Source organism: Symphodus melops (genome assembly GCF_947650265.1).
Source record: "Symphodus melops genome assembly, chromosome: 8".
Classification (NCBI taxonomy): domain Eukaryota; kingdom Metazoa; phylum Chordata; class Actinopteri; order Labriformes; family Labridae; genus Symphodus; species Symphodus melops.
Window position 1 is genome coordinate 14600924 of NC_136698.1, and position 22199 is coordinate 14623122.

Here is a 22199-nt window from a genome sequence, read left to right on the forward strand (position 1 = left end):
TATTCAAATGGATCAGTGGACAGAGTCAGAAATCAAGGAGAGAGAGTCAGGAACAATATGCCTGTGTGGGAAAGGAGCTACAGGTCAGATTCAAACTCAGGCTGCTAACTTGGAGGACTTTAGCCTCTGTACATGGATCATGAACACTAACCACTACTACCTGTGCCCAATAATGCTGCTGGCATGCTACTAGCATTATTTCCACATATAAACAGTAGGACTAAGTGGGCATATAAAACATAATAAACAGACAGGTAATGTCTGTGTATTTTTATTTGTGGGGAGAAACAGACGCCAACATTTTTGCAGTTATTTGCAAACCTAGTTTTAAAGGATTTTACATTTCACTTTAGTTTCAGCATGAATCTTACCTACTTTTTTTTTTTTTTTTTTAATTAACCACTTTTGCGAATATGGATGGCATATGGAAAGGCAGATGTAAGGCAACCTCCAGTTTGGGAACCACTGCATTAGTTTACCTAAACTTAGTTACACAAGGGCTTAAGTTAACTTACCTGTTGAAAAAGATTCAAGATTCAAGATTTCTATTTGTCACATGCTCATACAGATGTGCAGTGAAATGTAAGGACTTTTCCGCAGGCCATGCAATAACAATAAACACACAGTTTCACAATAATAGAATAGAATATAACTAAAACATAAAGGAGTTTTACAAAAATATTAAGTATACACTTAATATTTCACTTCACCTTTCGTAAGCTGTTTGCATAATTTGAAATAATTTGGCCTTGCCGTTTAATGTTGTGTATGCTTTTTTACGTTACAGTCTTTATCTCCATTTTTCTGTTTCCAATAGAATGCAATAAAGCGCTGGAGACAGATAACTTCTAGAAGCTGAAAGTGTATGAGAAGAAACAAGCCACGCTTGTATTTTCATAGTTTCAACAAGAACCTCCTCTTTTATCCACTAGATGGCAGAGGTGTTTTTTGGGGGTTTTTTTGGTGGCCGTTTTTATTAACAAGTAAATGTACAGTATGACAGACTGAGGTCCCCACCTGCCCTGTCAGAGATGCATTCACTCTATTTCACATCAGACAAAGTTGACCATGGCGCTACTTTAATTTCAACCTACCCCTCACATTCCGGCCTCTTGAAAGAGACCAATATTTCTCAAAGATAGGACACAGTAAGCTGCACCCAAATAAAGATCGTACATTAGCGAGGGCTCTAAAGTCCCCGCCATGCTGTATTCATTTGTATGGTTCGGCAGTGATGATCCAAACCATATGAGGAGTTGAGCGGATCTGCAGAGTCCCAGTGAAGAGGAAGGCCACCCACAGCCGATGCTCACTGCTCTCTCTTCGTTTTCCCCCCTTCCTTCCTAGGTCAGGCAGCATTCCTTAAGTCTCCTGGGGATCTCTCCTGAAGAAGGGAACATCATTCACAAAGACACAGATACTACAGCAGATGCTACCTTCCTTTTCCAACCACAATCAAAAGGGAACATAAAATAAAATCAGTGACAGACAGATGGGGCGGCTCATTACTTTGGCATTAGTGCATACCTCTCAGTGATAGAGGGTGAATGAGTGCAGGGAGATAGAGAAGCTTTGCAGATGTTCTTATCAGACATGATGAAAATGCAGATTAGTATCACCTCCTGTGAGTAGTTTTATGGTATAAGATGGTATTTAACCCATTCATGTTGCTCCAGTCAAAAGGGACAGTATATAAATCTACAATACTACAACGTTTTTAGTCCTGCTGTGGCTGCCTCTGTTTATCATAGAATAAGAATGAGGGGGCAGACTTGAATGTTCTTGATAATCTCCAACACAGTTGTGTTTATTGAACTTGAAATATTACTCAAGGGCAGAGCACTTTCTCTCATACAGCTAACTCTTCTGCATTATTCTCGCCAGCTGTGGAGTAAAATATTCGCATTCATTGATAAACCTTGACCGTCAACAAAATGAGGTTTGACATTGCTGGAGAGGAGAAATGCTTCTTTTATTCAAAGGCCAATTATTATGAATTTTTTAGGTACTTTTTGTATTATTCTGCTCTGATGTGATTTGGCCAGAAAGATACTGTAACCGCTTGGTTGCAGTGGTCTTTCATTCAGACTATTTCTCTTCCAAAACCACACAGAGCTGCATATAGACAGAAAACCCCAATAATCAAAGAGAAAATCATTTGAGATTAAGAACCTCTGAGCCAAATCTCATTATATGAGACAATACAGCAAAATACATCTGAGACCCAGCACATTAAAAAAGTGTATAGATTTTTTTTTTTAAATTTGCTGGGTATATATAAAGTTCAGTTTTGAACAATTTAAACAATGAAAACATCTGTAATTGTGCTCTTCCTAATGAGCCTTTAATACGTTTGGTGTGAAAACGTTTTGTTTGGTCATATAAGTGCCCAGCGTCTGGTGCTGCAGGGCATGGATCATTTCCCGACTCTGGAAATTGAGTCAGAGTCAAACTGTGTCCTGCCCTGGCTTATTACTGGCTGAGAGGATCGCCCATCCCAGCAGCATAATTCCATCTGGGCTAAATATTTATACAGAGGGGGAACGACATCACTTATCCACAACACATTCATTCACATAAGGGAGAGAGCTGCTTGAGTTGATCTACTGCATTTGCCAAAGGAACTTCTTGTGCTTCTAGTTCATAGCTCAAGCTTTCAAGAAACTTTTTTTTTTCAATAACACAATGAGTTTCTTCATTTCCTTTTTTTGTTTGGTTCTCTCTTTTTACCAGATTGGGAGGAATCCCGCCAGTGGTGAGTTAACTTATATATGGGTTTATTCTTGTTTAATAGAAAATAGAAGTACCTTTACTGAAGTTTTGATTATCCTATTAAAAGGGAGCTCTTTTGTGAAGAAAGTACTTTTTCCAGTTTGGTTATCTACTCTCTCAATACAATCTTATTGTACATTAGTATTTATAGATACATATGTATCATTATTCAGAAAACATAATTGTGAACAGGTGATATTTATTAACAGTTTGAATTAAAACCAAAAGTATTACAGTTGAGAGTTTCTTTCAAGGATTTCAACCAGAAGAAGTCAGAATGACAACTATTGATTTAAACATTAAGTTAAAAAAATACTGTATTTCTTAATATGTGTAAGGGTACATATATTTGTGGTTAATTGGCATGCGTTGTGTATACTCTTCTCCCTCTCTCTTTCTTTCTCTCTCTCTCTCTCTCTCTCTCTCTCTCTCTCTCTCTCTCTCTCTCTCTCTCTCTCTCTCTCTCTCTCTCTCTCTCTCTAGCTGGGATGTGCTGGCTGCAGCAGAGCCAGGACCAGAGGTGTGACATGGTGCTGATGAGAGGAGTGACCAGAGAGGAGTGCTGTGCCGGGGGCCGTCTGGACACAGCCTGGTCCAACACCAGCATGCCTATGAATGAGGTCAGCCTTTTGGGCTTCCTGGGGATCGTCTCCTGTAAACCATGCAAAGGTAAACATACAAACAAACCACTTAAAGAACTCAATGATTTGATCCGCCAAAAGAAGGAATCGGTTTCTTATGTTTTGTATTTGGTGTATCAATACAGGGGTAGCACTCGTCATTCTATTAAAACCAAATGTTAATCGAAGTACTTCAAGCCCACTGTTACATTTTTAACAGACCCACAGAGAATACACATTCTGAAGCATATTTTACTGGACTCCAGGAAAAGCCCATGCCAATGTTCTGTCAAAAGTAGTTCTTAGAGTTGAAATCACTGCTATCGATAACAGTTGTATTTTATTTTATTTACAAAAAAATAGTTTGTGTTTCTTGTGTTAGTGAAAGGTAATTTAAAACATAATCTGTGATGAACACAATGTGTTCCCAGTGCAGATTTGTAACAGACGTGGATTCAGGAGACACATTTCACTAGGCTCCACCCAGCTATCACAAGAACCTTCTTCTCCTAAAATCTCAAATGCAAGGTTCATTCAGGTTCACTTGCAAATAAGTTCTGTTTTTTATTAGCCCCACTCACACTATTTTATCATTGGCAAACATTGAACATTTCTCCTAGTCCATTAAAATGTACAACAATTCTCAGTAAACACTCAGTCGTGGCCTCTGATTCTTTTAGCACGGTAAAATATACCAAAGGTGTATTTTATTTAGATAAAACTCATATTTAAAAGAGAGACCAATGCTAAAGAAAGTCTACAGCTTTATAAAGACTAACTGCAATACATAAAGACAACTTTGTCACATGGAAGATGAAAGACTTTTGTAAAATCATAAATGCTGTTGTGTTTTCTTCCCTTTTTTCGTTTTATGCTCACTTTGCCTGAGCCCAGTTAAAAAGGAGCCATGATTGCCTCCACCAGCAAAATAACAAAATACATTCCTGCAGTCTGGAATGAGCGCCTGCTGCATGCCCAGATGTCTGGGACTCATAATGTGCAACACTTTCTGTATCATTCTGTGGAAAAAAAACAACCCATTGTTGTCATAAAAGTATATACACAACCAAAAGAGAGAGGGAGAGAGAGTGAGAGAGACAGAGAGAGAGAGAGCGAGAGAGAGAGAGAGAGAGAGAGAGAGAGAGAGAGAGAGAGAGAGAGAGAGAGAAGAGAGAGAGAGAGAGAGAGAGCTGGATATCAAACAAAGTAAAACCATCGACAATAAAACAGGATATGGAATTGCGGGTAGAGACAAGAAATAAATATTTCATTTAGTTCTTCAAAGTTTGATTTCTCAGGACAGATAGCAGATCATCTCTGAAGACTGAAAAAAAAGTATTGGGAGGAGATCTATGTGCCTCTGCACTGTGTGGAATTACAGTCCATCCTGTGCTTCGGCACAATGGGGTGTCGGAAGAGCCGGGGGCTTCCTCACTTCTCATCCAGTAAACTTCTCTGACAGTTATTTGAACTCTGTCTACCTCAGAGCCCCTCTGTCCCTCTGCAGGAGCTTAACCCAGTCTGTGTGCAGCCGTACACATAGATCTGTTATGAAAACACACCAGCCTCACATTCCGACAGGCAAGACACCCATGTGTGTATCAGTCAATAAGGAGATGTGATTATTGTAAATATTATGCATGGTGGAGATTGCGTTGTGGTCTGGGAAAACCCCAGGTCTCTCGTCTGTTTTGTATGAAAATGCCTGTGGATCACCTGATGTCTGCACTTTTGTTAGTACAGTAACATTACACTGATCTCCTGCAGTGCTCACGCTCATATGAAATCACTGGCTGTGCTTTTGTAGATACATGTGAGGGAGTCAAATGCAGCCCTGGAAAAGTTTGCAAAATGAAGATGGGAAGGCCTCAGTGTGTGTGCAGTCCAGACTGCTCTCACATCATCCGGAAGCATGCTGTGTGTGGCAGCGATGGAAAGTCATACATGGATGAGTGCACTCTTCTCATGGCCCGCTGCATGGGACACCCAGACCTGGAGGTCATGTACCAAGGAGACTGCAAGAGTAAGAAAAAATTATCTTTCTATGCTTCCTCCAAGATAAGCTGTTCAAAAACAAATATGTCTATAAGTATCTACAATTTTTAATTTTGGGCTTCTTTTTCATGCTTTCCAGAGTCGTGTTCCAATGTGGTGTGTCCAGGTACCCATACTTGTGTGACTGACCAGACAAACAGTGCTCACTGTGTCATGTGCCGCACAACTCCTTGCCCAATACCCATGCTGTCTGAGCAGCCAATCTGTGGGAATGACAACATCACTTACCCCAGCGCCTGCCATCTCCGCCGGGCCACCTGCTTCCTTGGCCGCTCCATAGGAGTCCGCCACTATGGCCACTGCAACAGTAAGGAATAACATCTCTCCTTTTCTTTAATCTGAATTACTTCTCTGTAATGATTCATTTAATTATATAGGGGTTTAAAGATTTCATGCAAGTACAAGTTTGACTCTCGTTTACAGATCCCCCTCGAAAACCCCATGTTTTCCATGGCAGTGAGGAAAATGCAGTCTGAACGGTCAGCTCCCGCAAGAACCGTTCTCAAGAGACGAGTTGGTCGACGAACATTTACAAGTGCCACACCACAAGCTTCCCGTGATGATTTTACACAACCACTTACCCTTCCCTTTATACACAGAATGACAATACAATTAAGATGAGAGTCCTCTCTCGGAAGACATACATTTGTGTAACTTACCCAAAAAGAGCTTCAAAAACCAGCGAGAAATTTCTGTTCATCTTGTGTAAGTTTGGAAAATAAAGGCAGATGAACACGTGTCAAGGGACAGACACGTCACGTGAGCTCTTTGGGAGATGTGTGCATATTGTAAATAGAATACCACTACTATTTATTGGAGAAGGTATCAAACTCTATTTATGTTTTTATCCTGGTAACAATTCCATGTATCCTTGGGAAAGCTGACAGAAAAAAAGTATTTATTGTGTTTTGTTTTTTGTGTACAATAGAGGCCACTGGCTTTGGTGTATTACAACTTGTTTGCTGTTGTTACAGTCTCAACTTCCCACAGACAAACAGTTTTCCTTCCTAAGCTGAAGGAAAGACACCAATTTGTTTAGAAATTGGTACCACTTCATAGTCTGCCAGTGTGGTTTCAGTTTGCCACAAACAATAACAGGACGGTCGTACTGTATGTACACTAGGTTTTGTCTGAAGGTGAGTAACAGATTCAGCCTAAACAAACCTGTGTCATCCAAACATGTTTACTCTGGATACTAAACTAAACTCTCAGCAACCTGCTGATCACTCTAAATAAAGGTTTGGTTGTGTCTGTAGGAGTGTTGGTACGACCCCAAGCACTCAACAATACCTGTTAAGTGTCTTTCTTTTTTTTTTAGGTCATTCCATTACTGTTTTTCTGCTTTGATTTGATGGAAAAATCTAATAAGCCATGTCTGATTGAAGGAAAAATTAAGTTAGTCTGAGAATTTACAACAGTTTTGGCCAACATACCAGATTTTTCCACCATGAGAGATCAGTAGATCTGTTCATTGACTCAAGTAAACATGGTGGTATGATACAAAGGCCATTTTGAATGGTACAGTTGATCTGATTAAATCTTTCAACTCAAAGCAGATATACATTTCCCTTCCTGTAAATAACAGTCTTATGTGTACCTACCTGTGTACCTACTGTGAATTTGAATGCATCAACATATTTTTTGTATTTTTGTACTGCCATTTCAAAACAACATAAAGTTAACATGTGTCACAACTGTGTCTTCTTCTTCTTCTTCTTCTTCTTTTTTTTTACAACTTTGTAAAGTAGAAATCAAGAGATGCAGATGTTGTATTCTTTTATTATGGATACAAGAAAGATCTGTACTCTAAAACATGAAACCGTGTGCATTTTATAATATTTGGATTTTTCCTAACTGTGTCACAGTCTTACTCATAGCCAGTTTAAGCCAAATGAGATCATACTTGCACCCTAAAGGGAACTGGACAGCTCGCATCTCATGCTGGGATTTGGTTGGGTGGGTCAGGCACTGGGTTTGTTCGTGCAGTGGTTAGACCTCCTCTCCTGTGCGTGAGGCGACTGAGTTGCCTCTCCAACAGGCCTCTGAAGACGTCATATGAGAGGCGACGGACAATCAAATCCAGGCTGGGTGGCTTTTCTTCCCTGTCTCCTCAGGGATATCCCCCTACTCTAGATTAGGTGGGAGGGGTCAGGCACATGGAGGGCTCGGAATGGCTCGGAATTAGTGTTTCAAAGTACTGAGGCCTGGGTACTGACTCACTTTCCAGCTAAAGGTACCTCCCTTGTTTTTCTGTCTTTTCTCTCTCCTTTTTTCTGAATCCTGTGCTCCGCCGTACAGCAGCATCTGGTTCAACTTTAGCAAGATGTTTATATTCCTGTTCAAGTACCCTTTTATTACACTGGGAATGGAATTAGATGTTTTGTTAGTTCGAACAGGGCAAATAACAATGCCACCGAAGGACTGTTGCTGTACCCACACTTAAAACGCACAATTTTGTGTTTTTCAGGAATATATCTGTGAATGGTTTTTTATATATATATTTATATATTGTGTATTAAATAAAAATATGACTGATTAACCTAAAGCCATAGAACTGTGTTGGTCAGATGTTGTGATGAGGCTGACCTTAATGTGTCCAACTAGTTGTCTCAGCAAAGAAGAGTATCTGTCCAATGACGCCCCACGTGCCTGGTTAGTGTTTTATCTAACTTTGATGAAGTTTAATAAACATTTTCCAGATAGTCCAGCCAAACTTTAACCACTTCATTTACTTCTCATTGTTTGTAAGTGATAAATATAATATTAAAGTTAACTATGCTCATATGTTTATGTGTGCCAGACATCTATAAATTCTTTCTTGACCCACACAATAAACTCAGCAGTGTTTCTTGCCATAATTTAAGAAGTGGCAGCCCCACAGGAATTTGCAGTGAACACCCACTAAAATCATGCTTTTGCCACACTTTCCAATGCATATCTAGAACAGGCTGTGGTCTTGCATAGAAAAAAACAACAACTGAAAAATATGTTAGGACAGCACTTTTGATAAACAAATCCTCCTGAGTTGCTGGGCAGAATAAATCCCATTTGCTGTTGTCATTATGACTGTATAATCCCTTCACCAGGAACAACCTGTAGCTATATCATCACTACGCAGACCTCTGACGGATTTCGGATATGATGCGCTCGTGTCACACCGGGGGTGATACTGACATAACCACAAGGTAAACCTACAGTATGAGTATTTCTATGAGCCATTTCAGAGCTATTCTAATTACACTCATCATGAGACCTCAGGAATTCTCTGCCCCCTTTACTTTGTATACCAATCTTTTTTTGTACATGTTTTGGTCTTTTGTGGGTCAGCCTTACTTCCACAGTGACACATCCTTGCGTGAGTGTTTGTTAGGTGTACGTTTGACTGTGTGGATGTGATTATAGGTGCATCTCTCCAGCTTGAGCTCACCTGTTATGAGCAGGACATCAGTCACACACATTACATCACAATCCCAGCCTGAGTTGTTTATAACCGTACAAACACATGGAGCTTTAATGTGACGCCCACACTGAAATGTCATGGATGCGTAATCATCCTGCTCTGATATGTCAAGCCTCTTTCTCAACAGCATCCACATGCTATCATTTCCGCCAAGTTGCCCGAGCACTTCCAGTAAGTTAACAGCCAACATTTAGATCTGAAATGATGTTGTGATGAGAGCAGGCGCTGAAGACCACCCACTCCCTGGATCTCGCCACTGGATTGTAAACAGCTCAGTCTCACAGCTGAAACTAATAGATATCAGATTTTTTATTCCATCAGAATATTTCTGCCTCAGACATTATTTCCCAGACATCCTTTGTTACACGGGAAGTCTTTAAATGTTCCACATGTGCCTAATATTTAACTTTAAACAACTGATAATTTACTCACTCAACAGCCCGCACTACAGTACTACATACTGCTACAGATGACGTATATTGGATTTCTTTGAAGTAGCTTTTATGATCTCTGATCTGAGGTCACTAATTTGGGTATTTTATATTAGCAATCAGCCAACCTGTCATCAGGGATAAATATTCATCTATACAATAAAGTAAGTAATTTCTAAAATCTGAATACCGCATAGTAATTAAAACTATTCTAGAGTCTAAAGAACACACAAATATATCCAACAGCTGTACTTATCAACAAAACTAGTGATTGTTGTGCTCAGAGAAACGTTTTCAGCAAAGTAAGATTACTATCTTAGAGCAAGATCAGAAACTCTTGACATGTTTTCTGTAGTGTTTCACTGTAATTTGGTGAGGATCAGATCACCAACAACAATTCAGCCGACGTAGGAAGTTGTGCAAGTGCTAATTGTCTCCAATTATTCTTGGAGAATTGTTTCACTTCCTTGTTAGAGCCTAGCTAGGACAACATCTCTTGTGGCTCCGTGTGTGGTCTGTCCTTCACATACTGTTGGAAGAATTTGCTGGAAATACACCTAGGCTTTGACTATGTCAGTAATGTATAAAACTAAATCTGGAATACAGTCAGTTTGTTCCGTTATTTAATAAAAATGTAGGTAAGGTCTGAGACTTTGAGGTTTTAAAGTATTTGGCACAACATGGGTGCTAGAGGCACCTCAGCCTTGGCCCTGACGGGGTATTGCATTAACTTTGGTTTGAGTTTGTGGTGAAATATCAAACCGCACAACTGAAAAAAAAGTCAATGAAGTGTGATAATTTAGATACTCTGAGCAATTTGAGGCTTGGAGACTTGCCAGGCCCTTACCATGATTTCACACCAGGTTGTGTTCACATTGGAATAAGTCAGACATGTCCCTTTCATAGGCTTTGGCCTTGTTACCTTCCTGAAATGGAAAGTTGGTTGAACAATTAATTTCACTGGCGGACTACGGATGTTTGAGGGGCGGGGTTAAAAATGATAAAAAGGGCACCTACTCTAAGCAGTGATACACCAGCACATCGTAGAAGGCACTATTACGTTTTGCATAGTAAGTGGGCCCCCTTGGTGCACACTTTATTATATTTTATCGACCAGAAGGGCATCCAAGAGGTTACTTTGGTGGCGTTTTATTTCTTTCTCTGACTTTAGGGCAGAAGGGTCCACCACCATTTAATTGGTTGTGTAGCATAACAGTATGTAATTCTAGTTCAGCAAATAATAAAGAGGGAAAAAGACCTTGGTATGGATTTCATAAAAAATGTCCCCCCAAGGATTATCAATAGGCTTTTTGTACCACAAATTTACCCAGGAGAGCCATATGGTATCTATTCCCCCAGACTGCACATCATGTTCAGATTAATAGTCATTTTAGGATTAGAGGGCCAACTGCTGATGGATTGTTGTGGTTGCAAGACATGCAAATGTGTAAGCAAATACATATACATGCACACACTCACACATTATGTTTATGCACTCAAAAGGTTCCCAGTGGACACTCTGGAAACCCACAGATATACAAAAGGACTAAAACATGTGCTCACCCACACTCTCTACACTCAAACAGACACAGATTAACACACAGGATTCATGCCAAAAACAACACCGTAGTAGGGAATATTTTAAACAGACCTTCTCTCATACAAACACTTTGTAATTGTCTTTGTCCTCATTTCACATTAGTCACTTGTTTGAAAATGTCTTGTTGAATAAGAATACATTTCTCTAGGAGATGTTTGTGGTAGGCGTTGCTGAAGAAGAAGGTAGGGCAGAAAAGATAACAGGCTATCTTTTTGTGTCAAGTACAACGGCATTGCATCTACAGTAATTCTGTCTCTGTTAGTAAGTTAAATTGTTCTCAACACTAATCTTTAGTCATTATAGAATTTACACAGTAGAGGTTGGGGAAACGATCAATACAGCATAGTATCGCAATATTGTTTGTTGCAATATTATATCTATATGATATTGTAAACATCATATAAATATAATATTTTAAAATAATTTGTTTTAATTGCTGAAGGGTTTGCACAGTTCATTTTGAACAAGTTGCATTGTTAAGAATTCATGTTAAGTTTGATTTTACTGACATATGAGATTCAGATTGTGAGGTGCATGCCGCCATTTACAGAGTTTTACCTTAGTCACAGTGTTGGTCAGTCTTTGAGCTGGACTCACACTTTGTCCAAACAGTTCTTGATTTAGTGTAGTGGACATAATTTGGAGTTAAAAAGCTTAATCACAAGTATTATATGCTATTGAAATTCTCAGCATATCGCAAAAAGTTTCAAATTGCAATGGAATTGGATCGTGTCTAGAGCATCAATAATGACAATATAATATCATATCGTGGAGACCCTGGTGATTCCCATCCCTAGCACACAGGTGCTAAATCATACTTAAAACATGCTAAGTGTTTCACAAAAAACAATGCTGATGGCAATGTTTAGACATAAAAGCTAGCTTGCCATGGATGGAAAGTTGAGGTAGTTTACATTAGCGTCATATCAATAAGTGTTATACTTTTATTTAATTTGTGTAGATCTAGAGCAGGTTGTAAAGCAAAATGGAGGTTTTTGACTGTAATTTCTTCTGTTGTGTCAATTCATAATTCAAATCTATCACAACCCCATGCAGAGATCCACAGCCTAACATATGCTAATCAATACCGATAACAAAGGTATTGATTAGCATAGAGGCCAAGAAAGCATAAAGTCAAACATTTTGTTGTCATTGACCACAAGTACAACAGAGGCTGTTCACATTAAGTTTATTAATATATCCATATGTGCGTTTACACTTACAGTATTTCACTATGGCTGCCAGTGATATAATCTTAAACAGTTATGTATCGATGTAGTGTATCTGATTGAGTGGAAACAATGATAAAAGAAGGGGTGCCTGATTCTTACATGAGTGTTCACGTTAAGGACAAAATAACGCAACAGCTCAACATTTATACACTAATGTTGACCATGGGGTTCCTTGTAAGTGTGTGCATGTGTGTAAGTTCGTGTGTGTGTGTGTGTGTGTGTGTGTGTGTGTGTGTGTGTGTGTGTGTGTGTGTGTGTGTGTGTGTGTGTGTCTAATGCACAACTCTTGTGACACATGATCTCAGGCAGTGTGTCTGAAGGGAACAAGAGTCTTCAATGGGTGACTGAAAACAAGTGACGCATGATTAAGAGGCCCAGGAAGTTCCAACAGGCAGCTGTTATTGCTGAGTGTGTAGGTGTGTAGTACGTCTAAGAGAATGTTTACATGTGTTTGTGGGAGAGTGCGATTCTGGACCCAGAGGGACTGTTTGAGCTATGGGGCAATCCTGGCAGGAGTGTCTGGGAAAACTGTAGGGACAAAAACAGTTGTGTCTATTTCAGCATTGCCTTAGTATCCACACAAGGCTATTTAATGTATTTTCACACATGCACCAATTTGTTTTGGGTGAACTGAATGTATATAACTTATTTCGCTAATTATTTCTCTCCCAACTTTTACCTTAGGAGTAAGATAATAGGGGAATTTCGAAGGAAATATTCAGGAATATTCACTGTGAGCAAGCAGGCAGGGCTGTAGCACTGTGAGGGAGCCTGTCACTGGTGAACAGAGGGATTGTGAGGTTCCAGGGCAAGCTTGAAGCCATGAATGATGAGTGCCATAACCCTGTGGACGCCACTGTCTCATGTCCCTGAAGGCTAGCAAACTACAGCCGAGTCTGGTCTGATTCCACACTCCAAGGCTTGCAACTCTTCCGGTCCAACCAGAGATGCAAAGAGCCATTCAGCCTGAATCTGTAAGTTGGGACTGAGCCAAACAGACCAAGCAGGGTTAGCATTAACATTACCTTCTATGCTCCTTGTTTATAAAAGCAAACACCTGCAAAGAGACTTCCTCAGGTGACACAATGAGGGAGGCAATAGATGGTTCCAAAGGAGGCATCAAACCCAAGTAAAACATTATTCCAACCTGTGAACGTTTTGCAGCATTTATTCAATGCCTTAATGTACATTGCAAGACAAGCAGGGTTCACTCCACACTTTTTGTTGACCATATTTTATATTCAGATTAGTACTGGAGAACTAGGGTCCCTCTGTCCGGTAGAGTTGTTTTCGGCGCCTCACATGACCTGTCTCTGACCCAAAGTCTCTCACTCCCAGACTGCATTGCTACATTGAGCATTTGACTGGGTTGGCGGTGACGCACTGAGTGCAGAGAGACAACAATAGCTTACCTCAGCCAAGCAGACATAGCAAACCTAAATGCTATCAGACCCTCTCTAATCTCAGTCCATGGGACAGCCGTGTCTCTCCAGCTCCCACATGGCAGGATCAGACACATCGCCTGCCTAGAGACGACATTGGGCCCTAAATAGGTTACACTGTGAGCTTTGCAGTTGGGAAACATCCAGTCTTGATACACCAATCATATTGTATGATCTATCTCTAAGACTACTAGTGCATGCTACAGAATGCATTTTTTTGCTATCTCAAATACTTCACAAAAAGCAGCTAAGAGACCTTACTTTTTGTTATTTAATATTTCAAAAGAATAGGTAAACTACTCTGTGCTATATTACAAAGATGTTACAGTAAATAACTTCTATGTTTTTAAACCGGGTAAAATATTTCAGTTTTAATAATTCTATGTATTTTGTTGAAAATAATGAATTTACAAACTGACTTTGAATCAGGTAGCATCAAGGGCAAACAGCACTGACTTGAATATTTGTAAATAAAAATCAGGCCAGGCAGCGAAAGAGATGTGATTGGCTGACAGGAAGTCAGATGGGAACTAGACTCTAACTAGACTATAGTGGTGCCAGACAAAAATGATACAATAGAATTGTGTTACAAGTTCTAAGTTGTCAATCTGCAGTAGTGGTAATCTCATTAAGTAGTGCAGTCCAATATTTTTCCCCCCAACCTTAACAGACCTGAAAACAAAATAAAATCAATCATTTTCCTCTCCATTTCTTATGCAACTTAAGTGTCTCTGAGACCTTCACTGCTTATCTCAGGGCCTCCTGATAGATGCCAACAACAACTTGGCTGTGTTATTGTCAAACCAGTCAATGTCTTTCCCATGTGGGAGGCTTCTTATTTACTGTTTTATGTCTCAGACTTGACACTTGTTAAAATGGGTCCAACAAATTCTGTCAAATGATCAAGGACAAACTACAAATTCACTTTTGACGATATGTGTTGCTCAAAACAAAACAGATGCACGGCTACTTTCAAACACTTTTAGGTTGTTGGGCCCTGGAGGTAGTTGATCGGAATCCAATGGAAAGAGAACATGTCAAAATAAATACAGTTCACTGTCAAATTGCAAAAACACATCTCAGATTTTCATGTGAACAGGGACATAGGGCCCTAAACCTGTAGCAATCAGGTATGTGTTCAGTGGATTGGAGACACTGTGTGGTGTTACATGACACAAATAAGCTAGAGAGCTTTTTGTTATATACTTTAAAAATGAGCCACTTCTCAAAGTGAGGCTTTTTCTACAGCACGTGAGGGTAAGTATCAAGATAGTGTTTGGAAATGCACTGTTTTTGGTTACAGTGCCAGTCTTGAACACCTGACACACAAAAGCACCACCTTGTGGCAATTTTCGATAAGACACAAAAATGTTGAGATTATCTATTTAAAGTACATTTTTGTTTAGGACTTGGTGGTAAAATAATCAGATTTCATTTGTAACCCTTTTTATTTATTTACCAATAATAACTTTTATAGGCTACTATATAAACTATTAAGTAGGTTATATCATCTATATGCAACATGTATAGACGAAACTCTTTCTCTTATTATGGCAGGGGATAGGGTCGATTTTAGAGCCATGTTACATTTCAGATTGTTCATGATCAGTGCAGTTGTTAAAATCACATGGTGGTCGTATTTTCTAGGTGTGAACATTTTTGACCACTCCGCGAATCCGTAGTTCTTCCCCCCCGCTCTACCTGTTTAGTGGTTAAAGATGGCTGAAGCTCCTCCATGGCCCAGCCGGTTCTTCTGTCACAGATGCTCAGCAGAGATAAGTCCTCGGTTGCCTGTAAGTGCGAATGACTGAAACGAAACACGTGATTGTTTTAAAATATAAAAAAACAAATTGTTGTTGTTTTTAACCTTCGTAGAAAGGCCAACATGTAGCATGCTAACAGCATTAGCTTCCTGTTACAAGGTCCCGTCTATGTTGCTAACGCTGCTAACCAGTGTTGGTTATCTTGTTATCTTAGTGGTGGATCCGTGAACATACAGGGACAAACTGCGTAGTCATTACACGCAAAATTATTTCACTCTTCTTTCACTGCTTGCAGAAAAGATTGACAGGATTATTTGCTAATTTAACGTGGGATTTTATTAGCGTTTTAGCTAAACTAGCAAAGACGTCCCTTGCTGCACAGGGAGCGCGTTATAATATCTTCTTCAAATTGTACTTTTATAAATGAAACACTCTTAAAAACCCGCCACCCTGAAGTTTATTGTGATCCAGATTGTAAATTGAAGCTGCGTGTGTGTTTAATAATGCCTGGTGCGTCCTTTTTCTTTTGCCATTCAGCGTGTCAAAGAGGTGAGCTGTCACAGACTAGAAAGCTCTCTTTCTAAACTCATAATGTCCCCTTCACAATGTAGCAAACAGCCACAGCTTTCTGTAGGTTACTCAGTGCTTACACCACTAACAGCTGTGTCATTGCTGCGTGTTGTTTTGAAAACTCTTGTATTTGTCTGATATTAAGTTATTTATCTGTAATAAAAATAATGCTGCAGGATATAAACACTGGGTCAGATGGTGGTCGGGCAAAGGCGTTTATACTCAATGTATAGCATGTGAAAAGTAGATTAACTGAGGCTTGTGTTGCTGTCTGCTTGCTCTTTCATTTGACAGTCTTTCTAGTTCTCGAGGTGTCATGCTGTGGTGTCCGTTACTTGCAGGCTCTTCCTGAACATCTCTATCAACAATGATCTCTGTAAATGTTCTGAATGGATGGGAGACGAGACTTAGCTTATCCTCTCATTTGCCCTCAGTGTTTACTAAGGAGGCTTGATGACAGTTCTCATACTAGCTTGTGCTGACTGGGGTCAGCTCAGCCTCTTCTTCTGTGAGGGGTCTCTGTGGTTTGTGTGACCTTCTAAGACAGGTTGGCTCATTCCATACCAAGTGGTCCTGTGCTCCCCACCTCACCCTCTCAGATTTTGATGACATTTGCTCGGCCAACACCAATTACATTTTTGAAATTCTTGCGAAAATGTAGATGGGTATTGTCATTTTCAGCACTACAAAGCACAAAGCCACTGAGTAAAGACCTCTTAAAAACACTAGTCTATTGTTTGTGGGGGGGGGGGGGGGGAGAGATGAGAGGACTGTGTCTCAGGAACTGTACCATCTACAGAGCAAACATTTTGCACATATTCATTTACAAGGACCAACTTGTGTACTGAATTTCATCAAAATCTGAGATGGTGAGGTGGGGCAGATTTGGACCACTTGGCAGGGAATGACCCGGTAATGAACTTTGGGCTCTCGAATGATTGGACATATACATGCTTTTCACCGGGTTTTTTATTTTTGAACTGTTTACAGGAGTACACGTGTCCAAGGTGCGAGTCAGGGTTTATCGAGGAACTGCTTGAAGAGAGGAGGTGTGTATTATAAAGTCTAAATGTTTTTTTTCTTTCTGTTATTACTGTTTCGCCGTCTCTAGAGTCTACCACTGTTATAAAGGATATTTCAATCTTTATCAATCAATCTGTGTTTGTATAGCGTCAGTTCATAACAGATTTACAAAAAGCAGTTAAAGGACCTCACTGTTTGTCTGTCAACATTAACAAAAGAGCAGGTAACAAGACCATGCTGATCGTATATTTGAACAGTGAACCTAAAAAAGGACTGTTCCTCCCATTTAGTTCTATTTGACAACCTAAGCGTCGATTACTTATTGTCATTTGCTCCTTTTTTTCCCTTTCATGTTCTTCGTCCTCTTTTTTTTTTTTAAGACCCGTAGTGTTTCAAGGTGAACAAGTAAGTATTTAAAAAACAAACAAACAAAAAAACATGCAATATCAAAGAACAGAGGCCGCAGCAATAATGGGAGAGAAAGAGACACAGAAACTCATGTTATGAACACTGTTAAGAGTGATGGAAACTGTGAAGCATGTTTGAAAAATATCGTTTTAGTTACTTTGACATAACTCTGAACTCTTGTCTCCTTCTTAGTGCGGATAATGGCTCCATGTCTACCATATCGAGCGGGCCACCGAACCAACAACCTTTTGAGGTTTTTAACCTTTTCTCTTTTTTTTGGTTATTTTTCATCTTACTCAAACTGTTGGTTGACGTCAGAGTTTTCTATTTTCAAACTGTTGTGCCTCACGGGTTCTTTTGAACCTTTCAGGGCTTTTGGACTTGAGATTGTCGAGTGCTTTTCTAGTCTTCTGACTACTCAAAGAGCTTTTATACTGCAGGTCACACACTGATGGTGTAGGCTGCTATGTGAAACGTTTATCAGTGTTAACTGTGCTGTCAATCGATTATGTTCTGAAATAGGGTAAAGGCTTTGCACTTTATTAATCACATATATCCATAAAATGAGACGGTATCTTGCTCCTGATCAGAAGGATTTGAACGTGTAAGTAAACCTTAAAGAAGCAGCTGTTAAGCTGACAGTCTGAGCTTGTGGAGATCCCTGCAGTTTGTAGAGAAACGTCTCATGTTGCTGCCATGAAGACAATATGTTTACATTTTTCTGTCTGCAATTCTTTTTGTCTCTCCCCCAGAACGTAGACCAGCACATGTTTACATTCCCTTCGGGCTATGGTCAGTTTGCCCTGGGTGTCTTCGACGACCGCTTTGACTTCGGGGCCGGTCTAGGAACAGAGGACAACCGGGAAGCAGAAAACAGGCGAGAAAGGGAAACGGCATCACGACAACGGTACGGTGCACGGCAACCGAGAAGTCGTCACGGTTCAAGGCGACAACCAGGGAGGCATGAGGGAGTTCCCACATTAGAAGGGTGAGTGCTAATGTTGGGTGACGTTTGGGACTTTCATTATCTCAGGAAGGTTTGATATCTCCCTCAACTAACGTGTGTCGTTGCTTTATGTTCTCTTTTGTAGAATCATTCAGCAACTAGTGAATGGAATAATTGCACCTACTGCAATGCCAAATATTGGTGTTGGACCCTGGTAAGTTTATGAAACGGATGCATTTAACAAGAAAACAGGCTATATGTTTCTTAACTTTGTAATGTCCTCACAGGGGCGTTCTTCACTCTAATCCTATGGATTATGCTTGGGGTGCTAATGGACTAGATGCAATTATAACTCAGGTATTTTAAGAAAAAAGCTTGAAGAGATTTTCAACTACACTTACTATAACACTCAACGTGTTTTGTAAGAAACTAAGAAGAAGAGAAATATGCATAGAAAAAGACCCTTTCTTTCTTGTCTCCAGTTATTAAACCAGTTTGAGAACACGGGACCTCCGCCTGCTGACAGGGATAAAATAAAGAGTCTTCCTACAGTGCACGTTACACATGATCATGTCGGTAAGTGTTTATTCGGTTCACCTCTTTATGAAAGTCAATTCAGTGCCATGCCACCTAAGGGAAGTGACATCGTAGCATAAAATCCAACACTATGTCTAAGAAAAACACAGCAGGTTTACCACATGCATCCATTTGGATTTCTTCAACCATTTTCAAATGGAATTAATATTACCTGGGATCCTCGGGTAATTCGGGAATGGCCCCCCAACACCAGTATTGTGTGCAGCACATTCTTACAGGATAGGTGAAGCCTTTCATTGACATGTCTACTGACATATCTGATTGTGAAGGTTGAGGCACTGAGTGATAAACACCTTGTATACACGTCCACCACCGAGGATCACCATAAACGTGTGCAAGCAACATTATTTACTCTTCGACATTTGGTCCTTCTGATCTATTTTACTTTATTTCTTCTTCAAATCTGCCTCTGTACTGTGAAGTGATATAAGCCAGCTGCATTTTCTTCCAAAATACTGGCCAGTCCTTAATTTGAATTGTCCGGCACACGTGTAGAGAATTAGGCAGATAAAGCCGTTGAAATCGTCCTTAAAAAAATGACCTCCCCAAATGACTGACAGTGTGCTGTGTGTGTGTTGAAAGATGGAGCTGGAAGTTTTAGTTCACAAATTACAAACTATGTGATCTGTACAGAATTAAAAACACAATGATAAACCTTGCATCTAAAACCACTTGGCTGATATTTAAATCAAGTTATCATCTTTTTTTTTTTTTTTTTTTCTTCCACAATTTGATCAATGTTCTGTTCTCAGCTTCAGGGCTGGAGTGTCCTGTGTGTAAAGAAGATTACAGTGTTGGGGAAAATGTGAGGCAGCTCCCATGCAATCATATGTTCCACAATGACTGTATAGTTCCCTGGCTGGAGCAGGTATTGTGATGAGCAGTATCATATTCTTATCAGCTATATATTCATCATGTGTCTGAGACTGAAACATTCTGAGCCATGACACTTTTACAGCTTAATATTCGTCTCACTCGTTTTCTACAGCATGACACTTGTCCGGTGTGCCGGAAAAGTCTGAGTGGGCAGAACACGGCAACAAACCCTCCAGAACTATCAGGAATGAACTTTACCTCCTCTTCCTCCTCTTCATCCTCCTCCACCCCTCAGTCCTCAAGTTCGACCAGCAATGAGAACTCCACTGATAACTCATAGAGAACCATTTGTCCTCATCACCCTGCGAGCTGTTAATAGCTCCTGGGCTGCTGTACTTGAGTGCGGTGACCTCCAGTCTCTCCTTGCTGTCGGGCAGAGACCTGAGTGCATCTCGCCAGGAGCACTCGAGCCCGATCCGGGGGTAAGTGATACGTGAGGACAATGTATTTCTGCCCGTTCTGTTGCTCCCACCTTCATCAGGAATCTGAACAAAGGAAAGGGTGGAGGCCTCGAGTGCAGCTTTCATCAGGGAAGGTGTGGAGACTTCAAGTGGCTCGATCTGCCGAATCACCTCATACAGGAAAAGAATACAAGAGAATTCAAAGGCAGAAGACTCATGAGAATACAATGGTTCTTAAAAAAAAAAAATCATAAATAATAATAATAATCTCCTGACTTGTATGACTTAGGATGCTCCACTTTTGCCAGTGAAGCAAAAAGAAATGAACAGTTATTCCTTTTATAACTAGCATTCATATCTCACAGATGAAATGACTCAATCTTCACTCTAGTGCACTAACTGAACGTGCACTTAAGTTACTTCTCAGTTTGGATGATGCTACATTTTAGTCCTTTTTTTTTTGTGAACAAAAAGTTATTTTACAGTCAAGCTCCTCTTACAGCTGACAGATTACCTGAAAGGTAAATTTTTGCACTTGAAATGATTACGCATCAAATTGCAGTCATCTGGTGCTTTTTGCGTAGAAAAGTGAAAAGCACAATTAAATTAATCATAGAATTGTACTTTATTTTATCTGGAAGCCTTTTTGGGGGATCAGCTCTTCACATCAAAATGCTTAGAAACATTTCAAGTTTTTTTTTTTTTTTTTTTTTTTGCATTTTAACTTAGAGGTATATTAAGTCTTTTCTAAAGTTGCCAGTTGCTGAAAAACCATTTGGTCTGAAATATCATCGTATCCAAATAATTGAACTGATGTGAAAATAAAGATACTTGGGTGCTACCACTCGTAAATCATGTAAGAATTCTGTGTTTTGTTTTTAGATATTAGTCCTCTGCAGGCAAATTAAGAGCAGTAGAATCAATATTGAGATTGTTATAGAAACTGACTTTGAACAAATAAATGTTTCTCCTATGTATGTGAAAAAAAACATGAAGTAAAACTTTTTTAAAGTGCAGTGCTGGGATCAAACACTAGATGGCAGTGCAGTTCAGGAATTCTTTCCAAAATGATTTATGTTTATTGAAAACATTGAAGTTATTTTTTAACACAATAACCTGAGGGATTTTTTTTGTTCTTATTTTGGAGAAATAAAAATCTAAGAAGGATGGTGTACATTTGTTGGTGAACAGGAAAGTCACAAGCTGTTCTGGTTTGTTTTTCCCAGGCTAAGTTATTCATCCTTTTTATGATGTTTTCAGCTCAACACAGAATCGACCAGGGAACAATAACATCATTAGCAAGCACTGCTGAAAGATTTCATTGCATAATACGCTTTCTGTGCTTGTTTTGTACATTCAAAGTAAGGCCTGTTGTGCTTATAGTAAACAGAGTCTATGTTAAATCTTTCAAAAGGGGGCTTTACTGTGAAGTGCTACCAAGAAACCAGTAAATTCTGCTTCCTATTATTGTTAAGCAACATGGGTGTATTTCCTCGACATTGTACCTCTTCTCCTCTGGGGTTCAGGATCAAAGGCTTTTCATCTAAAGGGATTGTTATGGAAGGAAACATCAGTCTCACTCCTGAGCAGTTTGATACAGTAATGGCTGAAAGCTTTGACTTTACAATGTGAAATTCCTGATTAATTTCTGCAGTTAATTGTTTGTTACCATTGTTAACACTGCAGGAGTTGTACTCTGATAACTATGTACCTTGGATCAAAGCAAACAGTTCAAAAGCGTATAAGCTTTTGTGTTGAACGCCTTGAGACCTATGATTGAAGCCCTTTGAGATTAAGAATTCCTTCAAACTGGAATTCAAAATTTATTAAACTAGCAGTGCTGCTGATTTTGTGAGTATCAGAATGGCATATCAGGATTTTCTGACATTTACTGAAGTGTGTTTAATTTTATAGAGACCTTATTTGTATAAACCTAAAATGATTGCCTCCTAATTTAAACAGGGTTAAGTCTGGTCACAGATCGACTTTAAAATGTATTTGGA

The 22199-nt window shown here is 39.6% G+C and overlaps 2 protein-coding genes across 2 annotated transcripts; both read left to right on the plus strand.

Annotated features, from left to right (window-relative positions):
• Positions 1-2539: 2539 nt before the first annotated feature.
• On the plus strand, positions 2540-7141 carry fstl3 (follistatin-like 3 (secreted glycoprotein)). Its single transcript, XM_079350369.1, has 5 exons — positions 2540-2755; positions 3256-3441; positions 5200-5415; positions 5527-5754; positions 5871-7141. Exons 1-5 carry the CDS (start codon positions 2686-2688, stop codon positions 5921-5923), a joined length of 753 nt encoding a protein of 250 aa, XP_079206495.1. The 5' UTR covers positions 2540-2685; the 3' UTR covers positions 5924-7141.
• An 8122-nt stretch (positions 7142-15263) lies between these two features.
• On the plus strand, positions 15264-21051 carry LOC306828286 (E3 ubiquitin-protein ligase RNF126-like). Its single transcript, XM_079350669.1, has 9 exons — positions 15264-15405; positions 16936-16994; positions 17569-17629; positions 18129-18364; positions 18468-18536; positions 18610-18679; positions 18805-18898; positions 19672-19787; positions 19908-21051. Exons 1-9 carry the CDS (start codon positions 15331-15333, stop codon positions 20073-20075), a joined length of 948 nt encoding a protein of 315 aa, XP_079206795.1. The 5' UTR covers positions 15264-15330; the 3' UTR covers positions 20076-21051.
• The last annotated feature ends 1148 nt before the right edge of the window (positions 21052-22199 follow it).